The sequence below is a fragment of the Engystomops pustulosus genome, chromosome 1 (genome assembly GCF_040894005.1).
Source record: "Engystomops pustulosus chromosome 1, aEngPut4.maternal, whole genome shotgun sequence".
Taxonomy (NCBI): Eukaryota; Metazoa; Chordata; class Amphibia; order Anura; family Leptodactylidae; genus Engystomops; species Engystomops pustulosus.
The window spans coordinates 11,294,286-11,319,912 of NC_092411.1; the positions used below are offsets into that span (position 1 = coordinate 11,294,286).

General features: G+C 46.9%; 1 protein-coding gene across 2 annotated transcripts in view; it reads left to right on the forward strand.

Moving 5' to 3' along the window:
* CTIF (cap binding complex dependent translation initiation factor) overlaps window positions 1-17,428 on the forward strand; it is a 156,953-nt gene extending 139,525 nt beyond the window's left edge. For both annotated transcript variants that reach the window (XM_072133123.1, XM_072133117.1), the window contains exons 11-13: window positions 7,549-7,704; window positions 11,835-11,888; window positions 12,261-17,428. In XM_072133123.1, coding sequence (XP_071989224.1) covers window positions 7,549-7,704; window positions 11,835-11,888; window positions 12,261-12,476 — 426 coding nt within the window. In that variant the 3' untranslated portion in view covers window positions 12,477-17,428. The remainder of the gene's footprint in view (window positions 1-7,548; window positions 7,705-11,834; window positions 11,889-12,260) is intronic.
* Window positions 17,429-25,627: the final 8,199 nt, after the last annotated feature.

The following is a 25,627-nucleotide window of genomic DNA, read 5'->3' on the forward strand; positions in this document are numbered from 1 at the left end:
CTGGGAGCCGCATCTAGGACCGGACTGCAGCTGGGAGCCGCATCTAGGACCGGACTGCAGCTGGGAGCCGCATCTAGGACCGGACTGCAGCTGGGAGCCGCATCTAGGACCGGACTGCAGCTGGGAGCCGCATCTAGGACCGGACTGCAGCTGGGAGCCGCATCTAGGACCGGACTACAGCTGGGAGCCGCATCTAGGACCGGACTACAGCTGGGAGCCGCATCTAGGACCGGACTACAGCTGGGAGCCGCATCTAGGACCGGACTACAGCTGGGAGCCGCGTCTGGGACCGGACTACGGCTGGGAGCCGCGTCTAGGACCGGACTACGGCTGGGAGCCGCATCTAGGACCGGACTACGGCTGGGAGCCGCATCTAGGACCGGACTACAGCTGGGAGCCGCATCTAGGACCGGACTACAGCTGGGAGCCGCATCTAGGACCGGACTACAGCTGGGAGCCGCGTTTGGCCACGGCTGGGAGCCGCGTCTGGAACCGGGCCACGGCTGGGAGTTGCGTCTGAAACCGGGCCACGGCTGGGAGTTGCGTCTGGAACCGGGCCACGGCTGGGAGTTGCGTCTGAAACCGGGCTACGGCTGGGAGGTGCGTCTGGAACCGGGCTACGGCTGGGAGGTGCGTCTGGAACCGGGCTACGGCTGGGAGTCGCGTCTGGAACCGGGCTACGGCTGGGAGTCGCGTCTGAAACCGGGCTACGGCTGGGAGTCGCGTCTGGAACCGGGCTACGGCTGGGAGTCGCGTCTGGAACCGGGCTACGGCTGGGAGTCGCGTCTGGAACCGGGCTACGGCTGGGAGTCGCGTCTGGAACCGGGCTACGGCTGGGAGTCGCGTCTGGAACCGGGCTACGGCTGGGAGTCGCGTCTGGAACCGGGCTACGGCTGGGAGTCGCGTCTGGAACCGGGCTACGGCTGGGAGTCGCGTCTGGAACCGGGCTACGGCTGGGAGTCGCGTCTGGAACCGGGCTACGGCTGGGAGTCGCGTCTGGAACCGGGCTACGGCTGGGAGTCGCGTCTGGAACCGGGCTACGGCTGGGAGTCGCGTCTGGAACCGGGCTACGGCTGGGAGTCGCGTCTGGAACCGGGCTACGGCTGGGGGTCGCGTCTGGAACCGGGCTACGGCTGGGGGTCGCGTCTGGAACCGGGCTACGGCTGGGGGTCGCGTCTGGAACCGGGCTACGGCTGGGGGTCGCGTCTGGAACCGGGCTACGGCTGGGGGTCGCGTCTGGAACCGGGCTACGGCTGGGGGTCGCGTCTGGAACCGGGCTACTGCTGGGAGTTGGGGGTTGTAGTTGGTGTCCTGTTAGTAAAATTGAAGCTTGACTCAGTCCTAGTCTGTTCTTGAACAGCGCACCTACAGGCCGTATGATGGTATTGCTATCTAGGAGGATATTAATGCTATTGCCATTAGCTTATAAATTATCCATGGAGACAGGAAGTGCAACACAACTTGCTACAAATAGTCAAGACTTAAAATGGAACCCATGATCTATGCTCTTACATTTTAGACGTCACACATGAGATTCTGAATCCGTAAAGTGCTTTGTTTTATTGCAGAAAGCCCCATGTGCAGTATTTATACCCGGTGCCTAGCGCCCCCCATCTCCAGTACCGGACGCCTCCGGAAGACATGTGTAGCCTAAATAAACGTATTGGTCATGACGTGATGGTGACACGGGAAGACGTGACCTCATTGCCGCTCCTGTACATCACAGCAAGCCAATGGGAAGCTCCTGCGGCCGCCGTGTTTAATGCCATTAATGACAGCCCTTTTAAACATTGCAGATTGGGGTGTAAAGTAACAAAGGACTAATCCAATCAGACCCAACCTGCTTCACATGTCCGCCAGATGGCCGCGCACACAGCGCCCGCTCGCAGGAACGACATGTAAATATTTCAAGTTATTACAGCGGTGTCTGGAATAGGAGCTGCACAAGAACATGGACAGTCACTCTTATTAACCCCTTGTGAATAGTGAGGGGGGGTACATAGTGCACTTATATTTATATTCATGACTTAATTACACCTCCAGATGCATCCGTGTAGCATCCACATACTATGAAACCTCCTGCCAAACGTCTCTAGTGGCGGACATAAGGAAGGGATAGTTTTCCACATACCCAATGCTGATATCTCCCTATTCGGAGTATACGCCTGCTCAGCTGGGTATGCATGTGTGTGGTTGGCTCAGGAGGGATAGCGCTCATCCAACAGCTCATCCAAAAGCTCATCATTCTCTGCACAGTGACTTGGATAGTTTGAAAACCTACCTGCAGCTGTTAAATGATTGGCTGCAAATAATATTGCAAGGGATTTGGACCCCCTGTGCTATTAAACCGGTTTGCATGGGGGTTGGTCCTGTTACATTGTCTCAATGGGGATTATGACTCTGCAGGAAACCACTAGGCATAGTCTCAGAACTGGACTGAAGAGTCCTATCTGGATCTGGAATGCCATTGGGCATCGTATCTGGATCCAGACCGCCATTGGGAGCCGTATTTGGATCCAGACCGCCGTTGGGAGCCGTTCCTGGATCCAGACCACCATTGAGAGTCGTATTTTGTTGGGAAGTTTCTAACCCTTAACAGTCAAGACATGAATGCAAAGTACCAAATCAACAGGCAGGGGCATAGTCAGAAAACTGGTTAAAATCCGGGTGTACCGAGTCTAATCAAGCAGAGTTAAGGGAAAAGGAAATAGGTTCACAGACCAACATGCTAAAGGTCCTAGAATATTAGAGGGCTGGGAACCCTATTGTTCAGGTATCTACCTTTGGAGTAGGCCTCAAACAACTCTGCACCTTGTGGGATTAACTGACGGAGTTACAGTAGACACAAAGAAGAGCTGTCAGGCCGTTAACAGAGGTAAGTTCTTTCTGCATTACGCAGATCTTCATTGGCAGAGGATGGAGGGGGTGACCCGTGGTCGTGTTCCATCAGAAGTCAGAGGATTGTGCAAGAGATTCTTGTCTTGTGTCTTCTCCACTATGAAGTCCTCCTGACCCTTAGTCCTGACTACTCAAAAATCATAAATCGGGAATATTTCATGTGTTACATAGGGGGATCACTGATGTAACTGCTGTAGCTGCGGCATCTCCCAGCTCAGGCTCGCTCAGCTGGCGGACCAGTATGCAGGGTTATAAATCTGTCCCCACGACTTGTTGAAAAGCTGATAATTACTCCAGAGCTTCTGTCTGACATGTGCTCTACATCTCCCCACACACACCCCTCTCATCCTCCACATGTGTGCAAACCACATCCACAAGGTAATAGCACAGCGCGAGGGAGCAGAGGCACCAACAAGAGTGCAGCTCTGGGGTATAATACAGGATGTAACTCAGGATCAGTACAGGATAAGTAATGTCATGTATGTACACAGTGACTGCACCAGCAGCAGAATAGTGAGTGCAGCTCTGGGGTATAATACAGGATGTAACTCAGGATCAGTACAGGATAAGTAATGTCATGTATGTACACAGTGACTGCACCAGCAGCAGAATAGTGAGTGCAGCTCTGGAGTATAATACAGGATGTAACTCAGGATCAGTACAGGATAAGTAATGTCATGTATGTACCCAGTGACTGCACCAGCAGCAGAATAGTGAGTGCAGCTCTGGAGTATAATACAGGATGTAACTCAGGATCAGTACAGGATAAGTAATGTCATGTATGTACACAGTGACTGCACCAGCAGCAGAATAGTGAGTGCAGCTCTGGAGTATAATACAGGATGTAACTCAGGATCAGTACAGGATAAGTAATGTCATGTATGTACACAGTGACTGCACCAGCAGCAGAATAGTGAGTGCAGCTCTGGGGTATAATACAGGATGTAACTCAGGATCAGTACAGGATAAGTAATGTCATGTATGTACACAGTGACTGCACCAGCAGCAGAATAGTGAGTGCAGCTCTGGAGTATAATACAGGATGTAACTCAGGATCAGTACAGGATAAGTAATGTCATGTATGTACACAGTGACTGCACCAGCAGCAGAATAGTGAGTGCAGCTCTGGAGTATAATACAGGATGTAACTCAGGATCAGTACAGTATAAGTAATGTCATGTATGTACACAGTGACTGCACCAGCAGCAGAATAGTGAGTGCAGCTCTGGAGTATAATACAGGATGTAACTCAGGATCAGTACAGGATAAGTAATGTCATGTATGTACACAGTGACTGCACCAGCAGCAGAATAGTGAGTGCAGCTCTGGAGTATAGTACAGGATGTAACTCAGGATCAGTATAGGATAAGTAATGTCATGTATGTACACAGTGACTGCATCAGCAGCAGAATAGTGAGTGCAGCTCTGGGGTATAATACAGGATGTAACTCAGGATCAGTACAGGATAAGTAATGTCATGTATGTACACAGTGACTGCACCAGCAGCAGAATAGTGAGTGCAGCTCTGGAGTATAATACAGGATGTAACTCAGGATCAGTGCAGGATAAGTAATGTCATGTATGTACACAGTGACTGCACCAGCAGCAGAATAGTGAGTGCAGCTGTGGAGTATAATACAGGATGTAACTCAGGATCAGTACAGGATAAGTAATGTCATGTATGTACACAGTGACTGCACCAGCAGCAGAATAGTGAGCGCAGCTCTGGAGTATAATACAGGATGTAACTCAGGATCAGTACAGGATAAGTAATGTCATGTATGTACACAGTGACTGCACCAGCAGCAGAATAGTGAGTGCAGCTCTGGGGTATAATACAGGATGTAACTCAGGATCAGTACAGGATAAGTAATGTCATGTATGTACACAGTGACTGCACCAGCAGCAGAATAGTGAGTGCAGCTCTGAAGCATAATACAGGATGTATCTCAGGATCAGTACAGGATAAGTAATGTCATGTATGTACACAGTGACTGTACCAGCAGCAGAATAGTGAGTGCAGCTCTGGAGTATAATACAGGATGTAACTCAGGATCAGTACAGGATAAGTAATGTCATGTATGTACACAGTGACTGCACCAGCAGCAGAATAGTGAGTGCAGCTCTGGGGTATAATACAGGATGTAACTCAGGATCAGTACAGGATAAGTAATGTCATGTATGTACACAGTGACTGCACCAGCAGAATAGTGAGTGTAGCTCTGGAGTATAATACAGGATGTAACTCAGGATCAGTACAGGATAAGTAATGTCATGTATGTACACAGTGACTGCACCAGCAGCAGAATAGTGAGTGCAGCTCTGGAGTATAATACAGGATGTAACTCAGGATCAGTACAGGATAAGTAATGTCATGTATGTACACAGTGATTGCACCAGCAGCAGAATAGTGAGTGCAGCTCTGGAGTATAATACCGGGAGTAACTCAGCATCAGTACAGGATAAGTAATGTCATGTATGTACACAGTGACTGCACCAGCAGCAGAATAGTGAGTGCAGCTCTGGAGTATAATACAGGATGTAACTCAGGATCAGTACAGGATAAGTAATGTCATGTATGTACACAGTGACTGCACCAGCAGCAGAATAGTGAGTGCAGCTCTGGAGTATAATACAGGTTTAGGTAGTGATTGTGGTTTTGTCATGTACAGTAATATGTTTTCAGCAAGTTAAAATACTATTTATTATTAAAATCCTTTCCAGATATTTAATAACAGTTCTTGTTTCTATGGTGACGTTCTTGTGGTTTTCAGTCCTGTGAGTTGTGGCTCTTGATAGAGAAGATTTTCACTTAAGTTTTGATAACACTTTAAGATTTTTATTTTTTCGGCAACTTCTCTGATTTAAGTGACTTGATCAGATAACGTCAGGTTCCTGTTCTGTCAGGAGGTGGAAGTGATAAGCTGCTAAAATAATACTGCTGAGCCCCTTATCTTCTGAGATTAACAAATATCTTCTCCTCAAAGACGGGTCATTCTTGTCATTCTTCTTGGCGCAGGTCCACTTTTGAGGTATGATCATCTATGTGGTGCCCATACAAATCCAGGCTTGATAGGTAAAGTTTGGGAGTGCGGCCCTTACCACTGGGCTTATAATTAACCTAGAATCTTGAGCTCAATAGCACCTCAAAATCATGGTGTCATCTTCTTGTGTCTTTTTAAAGCTGTAAAGCTGAGCTTTAAATGGCACCAGGATTGTGATTGTAGGTGCTACAGAACCAGGTGAAACTGTAGTTAGGAATCAAATCTTACATCTAAAGGTTACTTATGCAACTATGTCTTAGGCTACATTCACACTGCCGTGAGCCCGCCGCATCGTAGCACGGCGGGCACAGGGCAGCGCGGGGAGAGGAGGTGAGCGGCGCTCACCCCCGCCCCTCTCCATAGGAAGTTATGGCGCGCGGCGCCGTATCATGGGGAAAGATAGGACATGTCCTATCTTTCCTGGGCTACGGAGCGGTATGGTGCCGCACTAGTGCTGCACTGTACCACTCCCGTACAGGGCCGTGAGCCCATAGAAGTGTATGGGGGACGTATATCGGCCGTATATACGTCAGCCGTATATATACGCCCCCCCATACATGTGTGTGAATGTAGCCTTAAAGGGAATCTGTCACCACATTTTAGTACTTATTGTCATGTGACCATGGTCATGTCATCTAAAGTCCTTTACCCACCAACAAATTTACCCCATCTATGTATCTGATTACATGAAATCACTTTAGCCTCCATGGGTTTCTACTTCTTCCCATACTCCATGGAGGCTGCTGTGATTTCATGTGATCAGATACATGCATGGGGTAAATTTTGTTAGTGGGTAAAGGACCTTAGATGATGTCAGCATGGTCACATGACGTGAAGTGCTGAATGGAGACATGAGACATGCCCCCTCCGACTTGCTGCTGGATGTGGCTGTATGCAGGTAAGATAGCAAAGTTGATTTTCTGGGGATTTGAGGAAAACAATTTTTAGCTAAAAGAAGGGTGACATTTAGGTTATTGTGCAAAATGTGGTGACAGGTTCCCTCTAACTGATTATATTTCTGATCCTACAGCACCGAGCAATTCAATCCTGGTGTATTTCTAAGGTTCATGTCTTTAAAATGACACGGGGGGGGGGGGGATGCTACATGCTATAGATGTTATTTTTAAGATAAGAGATACAACAAAAATACAGCATATTCCATTCCCGATCTGCAGGTGCTGTGGGTTTAGTGGTGAAGCTCCTGGTGGCCGTACAACCATGATATCTGATGCCCAAACACAGATTTGAGCAGTTCCCTAGTGGTGGCCTGTGCACCCTGACAACGTTACAGTCAGGAGACCTTCATGTCCTGTGTGTGACCGGCCTTAGGAGGCACATTTTATGTTCTTTCCATCCATCTGTATTACATGAAGTGATCCTGAAATTGAGGAACACGTTGACTATCGGTTTGTGGTCGAGTATTTTGCCATCACCAGAAGTGTAGTAATAGGTCTCAGCCGAAACAGGAGGACACTTGGGGTTTACTGGTTTCCTCCCGTCCTCCTCGTCTGTCTGCTGGTTCCTCTAGCCGTGTGGTTGCACGTTGTTCTTCCTCTTTCGTTGTCTCGTGGTTATAACTTGTTTATGTCTTCTTGTGTTTTTGCAGAAAGATTTCTCCGTACGAGAAGAGCTGCACCGCTCTGACGTGGAGAGCTGGTTGGGCTTCATCACCTTCCTGTGTGAAGTTTTCGGCACAATGAGGAGTAATACGGGGGAACCGTTCCGAGTCCTAGTGTGTCCTATCTATACCTGCCTTAGGGAGGTAATGACCCTTCACCTCTGACCTTTCACCCATCACTCCTCTCCCTTTACCGGATTCATATTTTTATAAAAACTGACCCCTTAATCCAATTTCTTGTGCGATTACTGATCCTATCACCCCCACTGGAGGTGACTGGTACAGCACATCTCCCCCACCAGAGGTGTCTACACACAAGCCGAGGGGCACATCTCCCCCACCACCAGAGGTGTCTACACACAAGCCGAGGGGTAGATCTCCCCCGCCAGAGGTGTCTGCACACAAGCCGAGGGGTAGATCTCCCCCGCCAGAGGTGTCTACACACAAGCCGAGGGGTACATCTCCCCCACCAGAGGTGTCTACACACAAGCCGAGGGGCACATCTCCCTCACCAGAGGTGTCTACACACAAGCCGAGGGTTATATCTCCCCCACCAGAGGTGTCTACACACAAGCCGAGGGTTATATCTCCCCCACCAGAGGTGTCTACACACAAGCCGAGGGGTACATCTCCCTCACCACCAGAGGTGTCTACACACAAGCCGAGGGGTACATCTCCCCCACCACCAGAGGTGTCTACACACAAGCCGAGGGGTACATCTCCCCCACCACCAGAGGTGTCTACACACAAGCCGAGGGGTATTTCTCCCCCACCAGAGTTGTCTACACACAAGCCGAGGGGTATATCTCCCCCACCAGAGGTGTCTACACACAAGCCGAGGGGTACATCTCCCCTACCAGAGGTGTCTACACACAAGCTGAGGGGTACATCTCCCCCACCAGAGGTGTCTACACACAAGCCGAGGGGTACATCTCCCCTACCAGAGGTGTCTACACACAAGCCGAGGGGTACATCTCCCCCACCAGAGGTGTCTACACACAAGCCGAGGGTTATATCTCCCCCACCAGAGTTGTCTACACACAAGCCGAGGGGTACATCTCCCCCACCAGAGTTGTCTACACACAAGCCGAGGGGTACATCTCCCCCGCCAGAGGTGACTACACACAAGCTGAGGGGTATTTCTCCCCCACCAGAGGTGTCTGCACACAAGCCGAGGGAAACATCTCCCCCACTAGAGGTGTCTACACACAAGCCGAGGGGTACATCTCCCCCACCAAAGGTGTCTACACACAAGCCGAGGGGTACATCTCCCCCACCAGAGGTGTCTACACACAAGCCGAGGGGTACATCTCCCCCCCCCCAGAGGTGTCTACACACAAGCCGAGGGGTACATCTCCCCCCCCCCCAGAGGTGTCTGCACACAAGCCAAGGGATATATCTCCCCCGCCAGAGGTGACTACACACAAGCTGAGGGGTATTTCTCCCCCACCAGAGGTGTCTACACACAAGCCGAGGGGTACATCTCCCCCACCAGAGGTGTCTGCACACAAGCCAAGGGATATATCTCCCCCGCCAGAGGTGACTACACACAAGCTGAGGGGCACATCTCCCCCACCAGAGGTGTCTACACACAAGCCGAGGGGTACATCTCCCCCACCAGAGGTGTCTGCACACAAGCCGAGGGGCACATCTCCCCCACCAGAGGTGTCTACACACAAGCCGAGGGGCACATCTCCCCCACCAGAGGTGTCTACACACAAGCCGAGGGGTACATCTCCCCCACCAGAGGTGTCTGCACACAAGCCAAGGGATATATCTCCCCCGCCAGAGGTGACTACACACAAGCTGAGGGGCACATCTCCCCCACCAGAGGTGTCTACACACAAGCCAAGGGATATATCTCCCCCGCCAGAGGTGACTACACACAAGCTGAGGGGCACATCTCCCCCACCAGAGGTGTCTACACACAAGCCGAGGGGTACATCTCCCCCACCAGAGGTGTCTGCACACAAGCCGAGGGGCACATCTCCCCCACCAGAGGTGTCTACACACAAGCCGAGGGGTACATCTCCCCCACCAGAGGTGTCTGCACACAAGCCGAGGAGTACATCCCCCCACCACCAGAGGTGTCTGCACACAAGCCGAGGGGTACATCTCCCCCACCAGAGGTGTCTGCACACAAGCCGAGGAGTACATCCCCCCACCACCAGAGGTGTCTGCACACAAGCCGAGGGGTACATCTCCCCCACCAGAGGTGTCTGCACACAAGCCGAGGAGTACATCCCCCCACCACCAGAGGTGTCTGCACACAAGCCGAGGGGTACATCTCCCCCACCAGAGGTGTCTGCACACAAGCCGAGGAGTACATCCCCCCACCACCAGAGGTGTCTGCACACAAGCCGAGGGGCACATCTCCCCCACCAGAGGTGTCTGCACACAAGCCGAGGAGTACATCCCCCCACCACCAGAGGTGTCTGCACACAAGCCGAGGGGTACATCTCCCCCACCAGAGGTGTCTGCACACAAGCCGAGGGGTATATTTCTAAATGAGCTTCTAGAAAGTTGAAAAATAAAAATTTGGAAAAACAGCGCCACTCTTGTGTATGGCGGAGTTTGGTATTGCAGCTTATTACCATTCAGGTGTATATCAAGAATAGGCCAAGAACAGGTAGAAGATATTGTTTCTTTTTGTATTTAAAGGGAGAATGAGACAGGAAGCAGACAGTGCCGTTCTCTGTGTAGTGGTCAGACCTGGTTACTGCAGAGCATCTCACATTCTCTGGTGCTTAGTTATACATTGTGTGATGTGATACAATACAATGGATTGGGTGAACGCTCTGGTGACCAGGACACAGTGACGCCCCCTGCAGCTTCTTAAATATCCTACACAATAGGCCTGTATGTGTCCTATTCAGGTTAATGTCCCTTTAAATAGCCGTAGCCCCAGGATAAAGTGTTGTGCAGAGATTATCCCTGGTACAGCGCTGGGGGAGCTGGCACAGATCAGTCACACACGCTCTGCTCCTGCCCCTGGAGACATCAGGCCTGGAGGGGTCCCAAGGGCTCAGCGCTTGTCAGACTTTCAGGAATACGTTTGGAAAAGCGATTAAACATGTAATCTACCATAAATGTTTACAGCGTGATGTGCCCAGCGCCCGTCTATACCCAGGAGAGGCGGGAGGTACTGCCACCCACAGCTCTGTATGGGGGGGGGGGCACAACAGTTCAAATTGAGTAGATAATAAAACATTATGGAATTTTCTGATATATGTTATGTATTAGAATGTGCAGGGAATTGCTGGAAACATACTGTTAATTTGTATTCAAAATTCTGAAAGCTGCTATTAAAAACAGTCACCCATCCCAATAATGGAGAGGCACACAGGCACCGAGCAAGGAAGCAATGTATGTACATTGGCTGCACCGGTAGCAGAATAGAGGGATGGCACATGTATGTATGATGTATGTATTACTCATGTTTGATGACATTACTTTCCTTGCTCCATGCCATAGATAAGACTCCTACAGACTGACATTAGTGAAGCTCAGCCCGGGGCTCTGTGTATGCGGGAAGCCTGATCTATTATCTTCCCATTCGTATAAATAAGTCAGGTGCTGGTCCGGTGTCTCCTTACTGTCTGTAGAATTGTTAGTCACAGTTCGGATCACAGATCCTGGATACTGCAGCCTCGGCGCACGTTGTGGACTCTTTGGAAGACCCTTTACTTCATTCTTCACTTTCTATCTGACCCGGGGCACAGTTTTCTGTCTTGGTTTCTTTCCGGCGCTGGTTCAGTGTGTCCAGAGAGCCCGAATGTCTATCACACCAGCCGCATTCAGTACCTGCTGCCGGAAACATCTTGTGATGGTCTTAAAGGGGTTTCCCTGGGGTTAACCTATTGATCAGATTGTTGGGGGATCTGACACCTAGTGGCTGTGTGTTCCCTTCTCTGTATAGTTGTCAGACCAAGTTTCTTTAGATTCACTCCCATCAACTTAGTGGGATCTGAGCTGCAGTAACTCAGTTCAGCCACCACACTGGGAATGGAGCTGTCTGCTAAAAGCTAATACCCCTTTAAATTTTAAGGTGCCGCCCCCAAAATGTTCCCTATGGTCAGTGAGACCTATTGATTTCCAACATGGCTGCCCTGTGTTCTCAAGAGAGACGATCCCCCCCCCCCCCCCATAACCATGTCTGACTCCTCCTCTGAGGACCCCAAGATACCTGAGATATCCGAATATACACCTAATACAACAAGACTTCTTGTCTTGAGTCCGTCTGTATTCACCAGTTTGTTCCTCTCTCCCTGCAGCTGTTACAGTCTTATGACGTGAAGGAGGACGCGGTTCTGTGTTGTTCCATGGAGGTGAGACTTTGTTTTTGGATATCTGGTGCTATTATAACGCATAGTGTATCCATTCTGTATCCATTCAGTATAATTCCGGGGCCCTATAGGTTGGGCCCCATCCATGATAAAGCCATGGGCCCCCCCCCCCCCATTGATGGTTGAGTGATACATGATAGTCGGTGACAACCCTGTCCACCTGTGTTTGAGACTCTGTCACTAGCTTGACCTCTCCCTAACACATAGGGCAATTATGTGTGTCAGCCTGTCACCCGTGTCATCTCCCCAGTCGCTCTGTGTCTCGCATTCACGCACCAGCTGAGCCGGAGACGCCGGCGTCTGAGACGGCCGCCATTTAACATGCGACTTGTAACCTCTGCTCTGTGTCGACAGCTGCACAGCACCGGACGTCTGCTGGAGGAACAGCTGCCTGAGATGATGTCGGAGCTGCTGGCCACCACACGGGACAAGATGCTCTGCCCCACCGAGTCCATGTTGACCAGGTCGCTGTTACTAGAGGTCATCGAGCTGCATGCCAACAGCTGGGAACCCCTGACTCCCAGCATCACCCAATACTACAACAAGACTATCCAAAAACTTACAGGTTGATCTACAGGGAGAGAAGGGAAGCAGAGGCAACAGCCAACAAGACGCAGTCTGCAGGGTAGGGGGACGCCTCACCATCGGAACGCACCAACTGGACTCTCCAACCTTTCTACGACGATAATGAAGGAAAGACACGTGTTCATAAACCTAACAGCATGCTTAAGAACTCATCAGCCAAGGGGGAGGGGTGCCGCCTTCTGTACTCAGTCCTAGAAGGACCCCTCCGTCGCCTCATTAGCATATTGTATGCATTGCCACCGTGTATTGTGCGAGGCCGACTGGCTGCTATTGTTTATCCGGCACAGGAGGTGGGGTCTGGGCAGATGTCTCAGGAGAACAATGAGGGCACGGTCAGGGCTGACATTGATCATTGACCTCCTCTTTGTCACCGCGCGGAGCTTGGGGAGCCGTGTGTTGTTGGGAGCCACGCTTTGGTTATGTATTAGTACACTGCACGGGGGTTGAGTTTTTTAATTTGCACTCGCTGTTCTTTTTGGAATAATTTAGGGGTTTTCTATTGTTTAAACCATTAAGAGGTTGAGATAGGAAGAAGGAAAAAAAAAATCACCCGACCTGTATCCATTTTTGTAGATCCAAGATATAAAGGCGATGCAAAGATAGGGGGGAGGTATCCGAATAATTCACCGATTCCATAAGTGTTAGTAGGGGATCCCTAAGAAATTGCAGTGCAATATGTAGTAGAAGGTTTCTTCTCTGATGTGGTGGTCAGTCCTGGACGTGTCTACAGATCTGAAGAGAAGTCCAAGGCTTGGTGGATCTCTAGTGTCCACCGTTATCTTTTACAGTGTGTTTTCCACGCGTGGCTCTCGTATGTGCCATGTGTTACTAGCGTTGGGTTATCCATGATGACCTTGGGTGCACGATACCATTCATAGTACAGGGCCACGGCTCGTACTCCTATAGGATGTCCAGATGGTGGTGTCACTATGGTCATCATGTACCCTGCCATTGACTCTATTCACATTGACACTAATGAATTCCATGGAGTCTCCTAAAGGAAGAACCTCCCCTGAATAACGCACATAGATACTTTTATTTTTATTTATTTAGAGAATATTTTGATTATTAAGACTGTATTTTCCTTTGGGAACTTTTTATGTGTTGTGATCATTCTGACCACTTGGGGTGGTGTTCCATGAAACGTAAGCGTAGACCTTCTGGAGCGACCTCTCCTAGGATCCAGAGTCATTTTATCCAAAAATAACTTCTACTTCTAAGTTAATTGGTGGTGTTTTTTTATTATTATTATTTACATCTTCAGATGTAGGCTTTTTATTCATATTTATTAAAGCGAATAAACCTTGAAAATCACCAGAAGTTTTGAGAGAATATTTTACATTTTTGGCTTTGTACTCTCGATGACATCACGGAGACGATCCGCCTACTTGGGAGATGTTACATGGATCCGAAGAAGAGGAGAGGGAGAAGAGGCTTTAAATTGGAGCTGAGGAAGGGAACGTTCCCTACTGGGCTGGTTCCATTGGTAGTAAAGTGTCGTATAGGCCAAAAAAATGACTAGGTGTTAGAGTAATTGATGTCCTTCTGGTCGATGATATCACAGGTTGTGTGAGCAGATAGATCTGTCGTCTCGTGTGATGTCACATGGGTGGGAGGAGACAATATGATGGTGGATTGGGGGGAGAAAACAAAGTGGAAAGAAAAATTCCATGATGGATAAAATGTTTCCACGGCTGTTATTCTAGAGTAACGCAGAGCTGGCGTCACGCTGGGTGCCACAATGGCATAAGATGTGTCATGTCTGACGAAAAGAAAGTGTGCTGGATCTTTGGCTCTATGGCCGACCGGTGGCACTCATTGCTAACGCGATTCCAAGTACAATGATAGTTTATGTAGCATACTATAGTTTGTGAGCAATACAAACAGCCAAAACCGTAAGACGACTAGCCAACTATTGGGCTTAATAACCTACTAACCACTTAAGTGGTCCCATTGGGAGAGTGTGAAAGTCTAAGATAGGTTTGGACTTTCTTCGTCCATCCTTACGATGGAATTCGGACTTCTCGGTCCAAGGAAGCAATTATTTTTGTTGTATCGGATTCGAACGTCACCAATACCGGGTCATAATCCCAGTACTTGTTGGCCAAGCTATAGTCAAGGATCATCCATTGCATAGCTGGTTTATAGGTAAATAACCACATGGTGAGGAACCTCATGTTATATAGTTGGTGCCCTCAATCCTAGATCTAGCAACCACTTGGGGATGCAGCAATATAACTCTTGAGACTTGTACTGAAAAATGTGTCCTCAGTCATTGTGTGGTGTCTTTGTGGTTTGATGTAAGTAGGCGTGTAAATATCAATAGTCTATGACTACACAAGTATATACCGTATCAGTTCTCTCAAGCCTTAAAGGGCTCTTTTACTTGAGATGTATAACTCAATGACTTTGGTTAGTGTCTGTGTATCTGAAGACTTCTTCTTGGTCTTAACACTTGATTTTATCACATTTTTCAGCAAAAGTAAACATTCCTTGGTGGTCCTCGTCCCATAATGGTAGAACTTGGTTTCCTTTCCTTTATATATGTGGGATAGATAGTAACAACCCATTTTGGCAAACATTAAATGGGGAGATGCAAGTATGGCCATGCTCAGTAAATTTTCTTGGTCTTCTAAATTTAGTGTCCTCTATCCTGAGTTGTTCTTTCGAGGGGTCCGGTAGAGTTTCATTCCCTCATACTTTGACATAAAAGAAGTAAAGTGACATCCCAAATGGACCCTTTCAGGTGGTTCTCAGCCAATGACTATTGTACATGACTTTTGGCCGATAGCATCAGAAGAAGAAGACTGGACCATGTCTGGTCAGTGTTTTATTGATCTTCAGATATGAGACCAGCTTGGTTCTTGGGATCTCTTGATAATTGCCTCCACTATTCGATACTTTTGGCCAGTCACATTAGATGCATGCACATCCAAGGATGACCATGCTTATCCAAGGCTGACCATGCTTATCCAAGGCTGACCATGCACATCCAAGGCTGACCATGCACATCCAAGGCTGACCATGCACATCCAAGGCTGACCATGCACATCCAAGGCTGACAATGCACATCCAAGGCTGACAATGCACATCCAAGGCTGACAATGCACATCCAAGGCGGACCATGCACCTCCAAGGCGGACCATGCACCTCCAAGGCGGACCATGCACCTCCAAGGCGGACCATGCACCTCCAAGGCGGACCATGCACCTCCAAGGCGGACCATGCACCTCCAAGGCGGACCATGCACCTCCAAGGCGGACCATGCACCTCCAAGGCGGACCATGCACCTCCAAGGCGGACCATGCACCTCCAAGGCTGACCAACTGGAACATTTCCATGTACAACTGACTACATTTGTCTTTGTAGGTCCTAGGTCTCAACGCTAAAATATGACCAAAAATGGGACAAATGTACATTCAAGTAAATTTTACCATTGGTTCCTCCTCCTTTATTGCTTAAGAAGAAGTCTATTTTCTTCTGCATTGTGGACAGGAGATTCAAGCAAAGCTCTTGATTGTTTTTGATCTTCTCTCCGACCTAGAAGAACCTTCTCTCTAGTTGTAGGTGTCTACTGGTGCATCGGCGCTAAAGAATAGCAGGTCAGAGTTTCACTTCCTGGAGGTCAGAGGAGGAAATGATGTCACTGTTTGGCCATTTCCTTATTTACTTTCTCTATAGACCCTCGACTTAGTAAATCATTCCTGGTGCTTATTAAATGTTGAATTCCAAAGACGAGAGGGGAAAGGCAGGGTAGTTTCCTGTTCTCTGCTCATCCTGCAGTCAGAGGGAGTACAAGGAAATTTGGCTTGACGTCCCAAGTCTCCCATCAAAGCGCATCAGGATGAACGTCTTGCATTCTTGGCCCATGCATTAATGTTTTAAGTAATAGCATTGTGTGTGTCGGCGCATGGAATGTGGTTTTTACTTTTATGGATACGTGTGAGACTCCAATATTTTATCTCTCGTTTTCGTTGCTCGCTTATGAGAAAGGCTGATGCAGAACACATGGAGCTGAACCCTCACACTGCTGCGCACCGTGGGTGAAGTCTGCACGACCTCAGCTTACAGAATATGGTTGCAGTTGTCAGCAGGGTTTGATTATAATTGGATACTATATTTTAAGAGCAGTTCCAGTCATAGCCGGGTATCACAAGTTCATATGGTAATAAGACTTTCAATAAATAATCTCACTCTCTTACATTTTAGAAATCCACTTCCAAGAAGGAACACCAATTTGTTTTTATTGTCTGTACCCTGGCACAAGCGCTTTCCTGTGTTATTGTCACACCCTGCGGTGCCAGAGCTGCCAGAAGGATTGGGGGAAGGGAATTGGCAATAGCTCCGGGCACAGTAACTCTGGTTGTCAAGCCCATTCACCCATTGACTAGACACACAGCCGAAAATACATGTATATTAGTCATAATGTCTGTTATAATGTTTAGTGTGGACAAAAAATAATTATAAGTAATGACTAATCTCTATGAGCAAACTACAATTATATCCAAAAGGACAAGACTGTAACTACTACTATAATTCTCCCCCTACCATGTACAACAATATAGCCATTATCATACACCTATGTTCAGCAAAGCATCTACTACAATCATGTGTACAAGATATATACTGCCCCCTATGTACAAGAATATAACTACTATAATACTGCCCCCTATGTACAAGAATATAACTACTATAATACTGCCCCCTATGTACAAGAATATAACTACTATAATACTGCCCCCTATGTACAAGAATATAACTACTATAATACTGCCCCCTATGTACAGGAATATAACTACTATAATACTACACCCTATGTACAAGAATATAACTACTATAATACTGCCCCCTATGTACAAGAATATAACTACTATAATACTGCCTCCTATGTACAAGAATATAACTACTATAATACTGCCCCCTATGTACAGGAATATAACTACTATAATACTGCCCCCTATGTACAAGAATATAACTACTATAATACTGCCCCCTATGTACAAGAATATAACTACTATAATACTGCCCCCTATGTACAAGAATATAACTACTATAATACTGCCCCCTATGTACAAGAATATAACTACTATAATACTGCCCCTATGTACAAGAATATAACTACTATAATACTGCCCCCTATGTACAAGAATATAACTACGATAATACTGCCCCCTATGTACAAGAATATAACTACGATAATACTGCCCCCTATGTACAAGAATATAACTACTATAATACTGCCTCCTCTGGCAACTGTATAGCATTATTGTAATGCTTGGAATAGATTTTAAGATTTCAGATTTTAGAATGGGAATTAGGTTCAAATTGAAAGCAGGTGTAAAATATTGCAAAATTGCCAACAGGTAAGAGTTTTTACTGGCAAATATTACGTTGGGTCTAAACCTACTGAGGCTTAAACTGTACACGTTCTTAGTAGTTCTCGTAAAACATCACACAGAACATCTATCTGGAATGTTCTTCAGTCTGTATTGGTTGGCTCATGGCAGTGAATGTAATTTGAGTAAAGCTGGAACCTAACGGGTGTAATGAATTATGGGCTTAAACCCTAGACAGACCTGCATGATACCGACTCATGGCTGGGAAGGAGAAGACTTACTGTATGGCAATTTCTGAAAAATGCCTCCTATGTAGTTCTATTTCACATTCTTCTAAGATGTCTTCTAGTATATGGAGTCATTACTATGGTTTTCAGTGGTGGAGCTCCTGGAGTTCCTGCTCTTACATCGAGTTGTTTACAGACATCTTAACAAACCATCTAAAAATATTGAGCCTCTTGAGTACATGAGTGCTGTTTCTCGGCATATCTATAAAAATCTTCAACATGCATGGTCTTCAAAACCCTGTATTCCACATGTCTGGTCTTCAAGGAAGACTTTACCCTTAACTTTATTGTTCTTCAAGGAAGGCTTGAGCTTCAACATGGCTGGTCTGCAAGGAAGGCTTGAGCGTCAACAGGGTTGTCTTTAAGGAAGGCTTAAATTTCAACATGGCTGGTCTTCAAGAAAGGCTTGAGCTTCAACATGGCTGGTCTACAAGGAAGGCTTGAGCTTCAACATGGCTGGTCTTCAAGGAAGGTTTGAGCTTCAACATGGCTGGTCTTCAAGGAAGCCTTGAGCTTCAACATGGCTGGTCTTCAAGAAAGGCTTGAGCTTCAACATGGCTGGTCTTCAAGGAAGGCTTGAGCTTCAACATGGCTGGTCTTCAAGAAAGGCTTGAGCTTCAACATGGCTGGTCTTCAAGGAAGGCTTGAGCTTCAAAATGGCTGGTCTTCAAGGAAGGTTTGAGCTTCAACATGGCTGGTCTTCAAGGTAAGCTTGAGCTTCAATATGGTTCGTCTTCAAGGAAGGCTTGAGCGTCAACAGGGTCGTCTTTAAGGAAGGCTTAAATTTCAACATGGCTGGTCTTCAAGGAAGCCTTGAGCTTCAAAATGGCTGGTCTTCAAGGAAGGCTTGAGATTCAAAATGGCTGGTCTTCAAGGACGGTTTGAGCTTCAACATGGCTGGTCTTCAAGGAAGACTTGACCATTAACTTTCCTGGTCTTCAAGGAAGCCTTGAGCTTCAACATGGCTGGTCTTCAAGGAAGGCTTGAGCTTGAAGTCTTGACCTCCAACATGCCTGGTCCTCAAGACCTGATCTTCATTGAACATTAACAGCTATATTAAACTTTGATCACCAACTTCCTGGAGGATGAGAATTGTCAGCTGACCACACTCGCCACATTCCGTCTATGCTCAGTAGACTTATTTATAGCCAAGACTAGGTTAAGATGCCACCAAGTCAACATGCCGTGTACCTTGGAAATGTGGATATTGGTCATCTTCCAAGGAGATATGATGCTGGTTCCCTGCCTAGTTTTTGAGAATCACACTTTCTTGTCCCTAGTTCATTTTATAGTCTTCTTAACACTTCGGTTGAATCCATCGATGAGGTCTTGACATTAGATTTAAGGAGAGGTCTGGTCCTTTGCAATGGATGAAGATGCACCATATCTTTTTTTATTGTAGATTTTCAGATTTTCTTTCCTGACGAGATGAAGTTCGGGTTTTATTTTTACGATTTAATGCATGGATGTTCAGTAATGTAGAAAGATCTTTCTATTTGATGGCCTTGCATGTATTTACTGTACTTCATGGTACATTTGCATCGAGACGGTAACGATGAATTATTCAGCCCGCTCTTATTAACGGCTTTGGAGGAAAATTTGCTGGAAATGATTAAATCCTTCGTGTTTCCTTCAAGACCACGTCTGTATAGCTACTTACGGCTACTCAGCAAGACGTGTTCATGAAATATTCAGACTCGATGTATGCAACGGAACCCATCATCTGGGTAATAAATGTTTAACCCTACGCATACTACACGCAGTACACAACTTATGACATGAGGAGGTTGTCCTTGTTTTTGTTTCATTTGCTCAGGGATTAGAGATGCCCTTAAGGTGCTCGGCCTGGTTAAAGCACTACGGTTAAAGTTTTTGTGTCTTGTGGTCAAACTTCCAGACAACGATGGGGGATAGGGATTCCCGTGAGACCAGGCACTTCTGGCCTCTAACCAAACACATCCCAATGTTGCATCTCCATTTTTGTGGGATACTTGCACCATGCGTCTGATCCAGCCATCCATGAATTTCCAGAAAACCTACAAGGAACCCCCTTTTTAAACCGTATCTACATAAGCTTCTCCAACATTTTGAGCCTTGTAAAATAGGACAGTTGGGTTGTATCTTTCGTCCTGCTATGCTTACCTAGTACCTCTCAATTCTTGGCCAAAAGAAGTCCACAATGGTCGATCTCCTGTGCGATAGTCATTGGTTGGTTGTTGGTAAATAATCAAGTTTTGAAATGTCAATGTCGGCCATTTTAAACATGAGTAATGGCCCTAAAGACTCAACAAAGGCCATGAAATGAAAAGGCTTGATCCCATGTAAGTTGAGATGAGTAGGAACGAATTTTATGTTCGGGTTCAGAGGGACACGTTCCTCGTGACCTGGACATATTGCTTGATGCGTCCAAACTTTATACATCCATGCTCGCCTTCTGCTGCTGTATCGGATGCCCTCAACAACATTGGGTATGTGGATAAGTGGGAGGGAGACAGGACTCCATGTGGCAAGAAGACATTGTGTTTTGAGGAACATGGGCCAAGAGTAAGGTCACAGGGTAAAGGTTACATAGAGGAAGGTGCTGAGTATTTTTCAGGATTGTGTGAGTTTTGTAGGTGACCTGTCTACTCATGTGATGATGATCGCGAGGACGGGAAAGTTAAACCTTCAATGTGTGGCTTTCGTTTCGCATGACGAGATGTCAGATCACATATTAGAAGTTCCGGAGAGGAAGTAGCATTGTATGTTGTGTTAAATATTAAAATGTTTACCGGAACTTTTCAATGAATGTACGTTTTCTATGTATATGTCGGTAACGACGTACAATAAAACCGTCTCTAGTTACTCCTAGAGAATGCCTTTAGTCGTGTTTGTCTTCAAGGACCATTGAATTGGTTCAAAAGGCTTAATATAACTCCCCGATGGTTTGTAGTCAGCCTTCGAGTCCTGCTACTACCGGTCATTAGGGACCCTACCTGGTACCACCTACCTGAGGGGTATCTGCGGAGTGGAAGTCTCTAGTGGAGGTGGTGAAAGATCCTATTTTGTTCACATAACCTTGGGAGTTCCTATTGTTCTACTCTGTTGTAGGAGCAGAACGATTCAACTGGAAGACCCCAATGTGACGGCCAAGGGTCGGCCACCAACACAGCCCAAAAGACACTATTGACTGTACCTGGGTCTGTTGGGCTTGTGTTGAGAATTTATTTTACTAGTTGAAAAGTACGGCCTGTGATAGAGGCTCTTAATGGTGTCTCCATCGTAGATGTAAGTTCCACCTACCTTGGTGGATTCTTTAGACGTATCTATTATTCTCTTAAATGTTTCTTATTTCTGAGCTCCCATCTTGAGGGAGCCCTTGCTTGTTCAGTGTCTGTACAGAACGTCCTCTAATTCTATGTGTCTGACTTCCCAGCATTAGTCTGGTCTCACTTTGCACTGCTTGTCGGCTTGTCGAGGGGCTCGGGGGAAGGTGATGATGAAAATTGCTCATGAATGAAGACCCCCCCCCCCCCCAACTAATATAAAAGATACACGTTGGCTGACATCCCCTATGGATATTCATGTTTGGCTTCATCAGGTATAGTGTTTCCAAAGTGGGGGATATGTTTCTGTTCAAAGTATTTGTTGCCGCTTACGTCACTGTGGAATCTGACAGATATCGAGAGGGAAGGGGGTCAAGGGGCTTTGGCCCTAATAAATTGTCAAATGATGGTGAGATCGTGTCCTGACACTACAGTCAGCAGATCTCGGGGGGCGAACCACTAAAAACGCCCAAAACCGTTTCCCGATGGACTGTAAATGAAACATTGTATCATAACACACTACTACATCCTGATTGTTACTCTGCGTAAGTGATCTGACGCCAGGCGGGTCCCGTACCGCACCCTTAACGGTTAACTAAATACCTCAACAGGTATGAGAAATGTCCATATATTTTGGTGTTATTGAACATTTTATGTTGCTGCTACGATGGAAATCTACATATATGCAATAATTGATTTGCTGAACACTTTGTATCTTCTGTTTGAGGCTTATTCTAGACTAATACTACAATGCAATTATTCCGGGGAAAGTATTATGAATAGCCAAATAAATATTTCATTATTGTGCAGAAAACCCATTTGTCTCCACTTCTTGTGACCGCGCCAGTGACAATGTGATGAATATTGATGCTCTTGTTCTGGCGGGAGGGGCATCGGATCATGTTGAATGTCATTTATTAATATTTTCTCATTGCATTGATTCGGGTTGTGACACATGTGGTTAGATCGTGGATGGGCAGTTCTTAGGCTAGGGAAGTTTTTGGATAATTGACATTAAATTACAACACCCCTGCCCCCACCAATACACTTGCACTGTCAGCTCAGGTTATGCTTTATTCTAGATGATATAAAATTTATTGTCGCCCCATATTCTGCAGTAGGATGTAGTTTGCACAATGCCTACGACATGCTGCACACTGCTGTACATGGCGCAGCCGCTGCCTCTACTGTGCCTTAGACCTGCATCTGCCCATAAAATGAGCTAAAAAGTTGCAGTTTCTAATAGATATGATCCGGCTGCACTTGGGATCGCAAAACATTCAAGCTAACAGTGGCCACGCCCCCTTCTTGCTCCTTTCGCGCCAACATGGCGTGCAGGTGACATAGTCGCAGGATTAATAACAATTGCTTGATGAGCGTATAATACTGGCACAAAAGTACTGATAAATCTCCCCCACAGTACACTTACCCATTTAGAGTAATATGGACATTACAATGAAGTTCTTAGCAGTATTGATGTAAATAAAACACTTGTAGTAAGATAGAAAACTTAGTTTCAGCTCCAGCACTATGGGTGAGTTTGAATCTCCTCGCCTCTGACACCGCTGAATACATTAGGAGGCACCTGCTTCCTGATGTATCTGGTGGTTTGGCTGTTGGCGGATAATCCTGCACCAGGCCCCGCGTGGTGTGGATTTGCACCATTGATCAGCATCCAGTGTCACTGGCTGTAGTGAGCATGCACGCTGCAGCAGACTCAGCCACGCCCCTTATTCACACTTTTCCACAGCCACTTAGCATGGAGTTGGCTTACAAGCCATGATTAATGCCCCCCCCCCCCCTTGTCTCTGCTTCCCGCCCGGCTCCCGTACCTCTATGGGCCACTGTGATATGAATCTTATGTAAGTCTGCATTGGGAGACCAAGACATATTTGGCAGATATTTCACAATGAACATCAGAGGGAGAAGGAAAAAGCGTCGAAAGAAGCCTTTTCCTCTGATGAGATATATTACAAAATATCTATTGATTTATACAATGTCAAAAAGTCTGTGACCATTTCTAGGACCACATAATCTTAAAGGGGTTTTACCACAAGTCAGGCTCCATCTACACGTCATGCGCTCGGCAATCTCCGTCAACTCCAGGGATGAATGGGGCAGTCCGAGCATGTGCAACCCGCAGCTCTTGGCCTGGGGTACCTCGGACCCCGTTCTCATGATTTGTTGGGGTCCCATGACAGAGACTCCCAACGAATAGCAAGTTAGTCCTAACTTTAATGCTTAAAGCATATCATTGTTTGTGATCATAGTTTATATTGTTTGCAGGGGGGGTGTGATGAAAATTTTGCCAACATGCTTCTTTAACAGTTTAAAAAAAAAAAACACACAAGCTCCTCCCTCCCATAGAGATGTGTATTCCAGCCTGTACAGTGTGTGTCCATGGAGGCTGCATGAGATCACATCTAATCTCCCTGTGTTTGGTTACACAGCTCTGAGAAGGGAGTATTATCCCCTTCACTTTCAGCTTGATGATTGAAGATACTGCTCATACCATACTACAGCCAGGGATGATAGGTAGTATGCAAATGTGCAAATGAATCTGAGGGGCTCCAGGTTCCATTACCACCTATGGAGCCTGGAGCCCCTTAGGCTCATTTGCATACAGTCCTTCATCCTGGTGGTAGATGCCCTTTTAACACTCACAGCTGTGTAACAAACAGGAGAGAGAAACCCTTCTTCAATCCTATGGATGGATTTACCATAACAACAGAGAAGTTACATTGTAACTAAGGGGCACATTGCAATGTGTTCCTTTACAAACTAAGGAGAATTTCTTAATAAAGTATATTAGAAAAACGTTCACACCTTCCCCCTCGCACACATTGTCAAATATCATGTAAATTGAAGCTTATTCTTTAATGCAATTTTGTTTTACTTTTTCTAAATTTTTCTAAACTTTTTTTTATGTCTCTACTACTGGCAATTGTAAGGAGTAACACAAAATAAGTTCTGCCACATTCTCTTAGTTTTGCCCCAGAACGCTTTATTTTACTGCTTCCCCCTCCCCCCCCCCCTCCTTCAGACATGCGCACCCTCAGCTTGGCCGGGCATGCATGTGTTCTGAATGATTAGCTGCTGCCAGACATCACTAGTAGCGACTTATCCACACCATAGGGATCAAGATGGTAAATTCCAAATCCCCCGATCCTTATGCTCCATCACCTTTGCCATTGGGGGATAACCATGAGACTCTAGATCAGTGGTTCTCAACCTGTGGGTCGGGACCCCAGCGGGGGTCGAACGACCAAAACCGGGGGTCGCCTAAAGCCATTGGAGCCGAAATTTTACTGTGTTTTTTCTGAAAGTTGCATGGTTTGGGGTCGCCACAGCATGTGGAACTGTATTGCGGGGTCACAGCATTAGAAAGGTTGAGAACCACTGGTCTAGATAATTGGTGGTTCCAGTAACATTGTATCTCCAGTCTACCCCTCGCACTAGCCCCCAGTGTAGTTTGTGTAGTGACTATATTACCACATGGAGCAGCTCCAATCCACTAGGGCCATTTGTTCAATAAAAGTTTTTTCTTTATTTAGGCATCTTTAAAACTTGGACATCATATTAATCCAACGCGTTTCGGGCGCACAAAGCATCCTTAGTCATCCATGGCTAAGGGGATCCATGGCTAAGGGGAACCATGGCTATGCGCATCCATTTGGACATCATATTAATCCAACGCGTTTCAGACGCACAAAGCATCCTTAGTCATCCATGGCTAAGGGGATCCATGGCTAAGGGGAACCATGGCTAAGGGGATCCATGGCTAAGGGGATCCATGGCTAAGGGCATCCATGGCTGAGCGCATCCATGACTAAGGGCATCCATGGCTAAGGGCATCCATGGCTAAGCGTATCCATGTTAGCCATGGCTAAGGGCATCCATGGCTAAGGGCATCCATGGCTAAGGGCATCCATGGCTAAGGGCATCCATGGCTAAGGGCATCCATGGCTAAGGGCATCCATGGCTAAGGGCATCCATGGCTAAGGGCATCCATGGCTAAGGGCATCCATGGCTAAGGGCATCCATGGCTAAGCGCATCCATGGCTAAGGTTGTTATGTGCTTCCGAAATGCGTTGGATTAATATGATGTCCAAGTTTTAAAGATTCCTAAATCAAGAAAAAAGTTTTATGGAACAAATGGCCCTGGTGGATTTGAGCTGGTAATATAAGCATCATCAATCTCAGGTGGA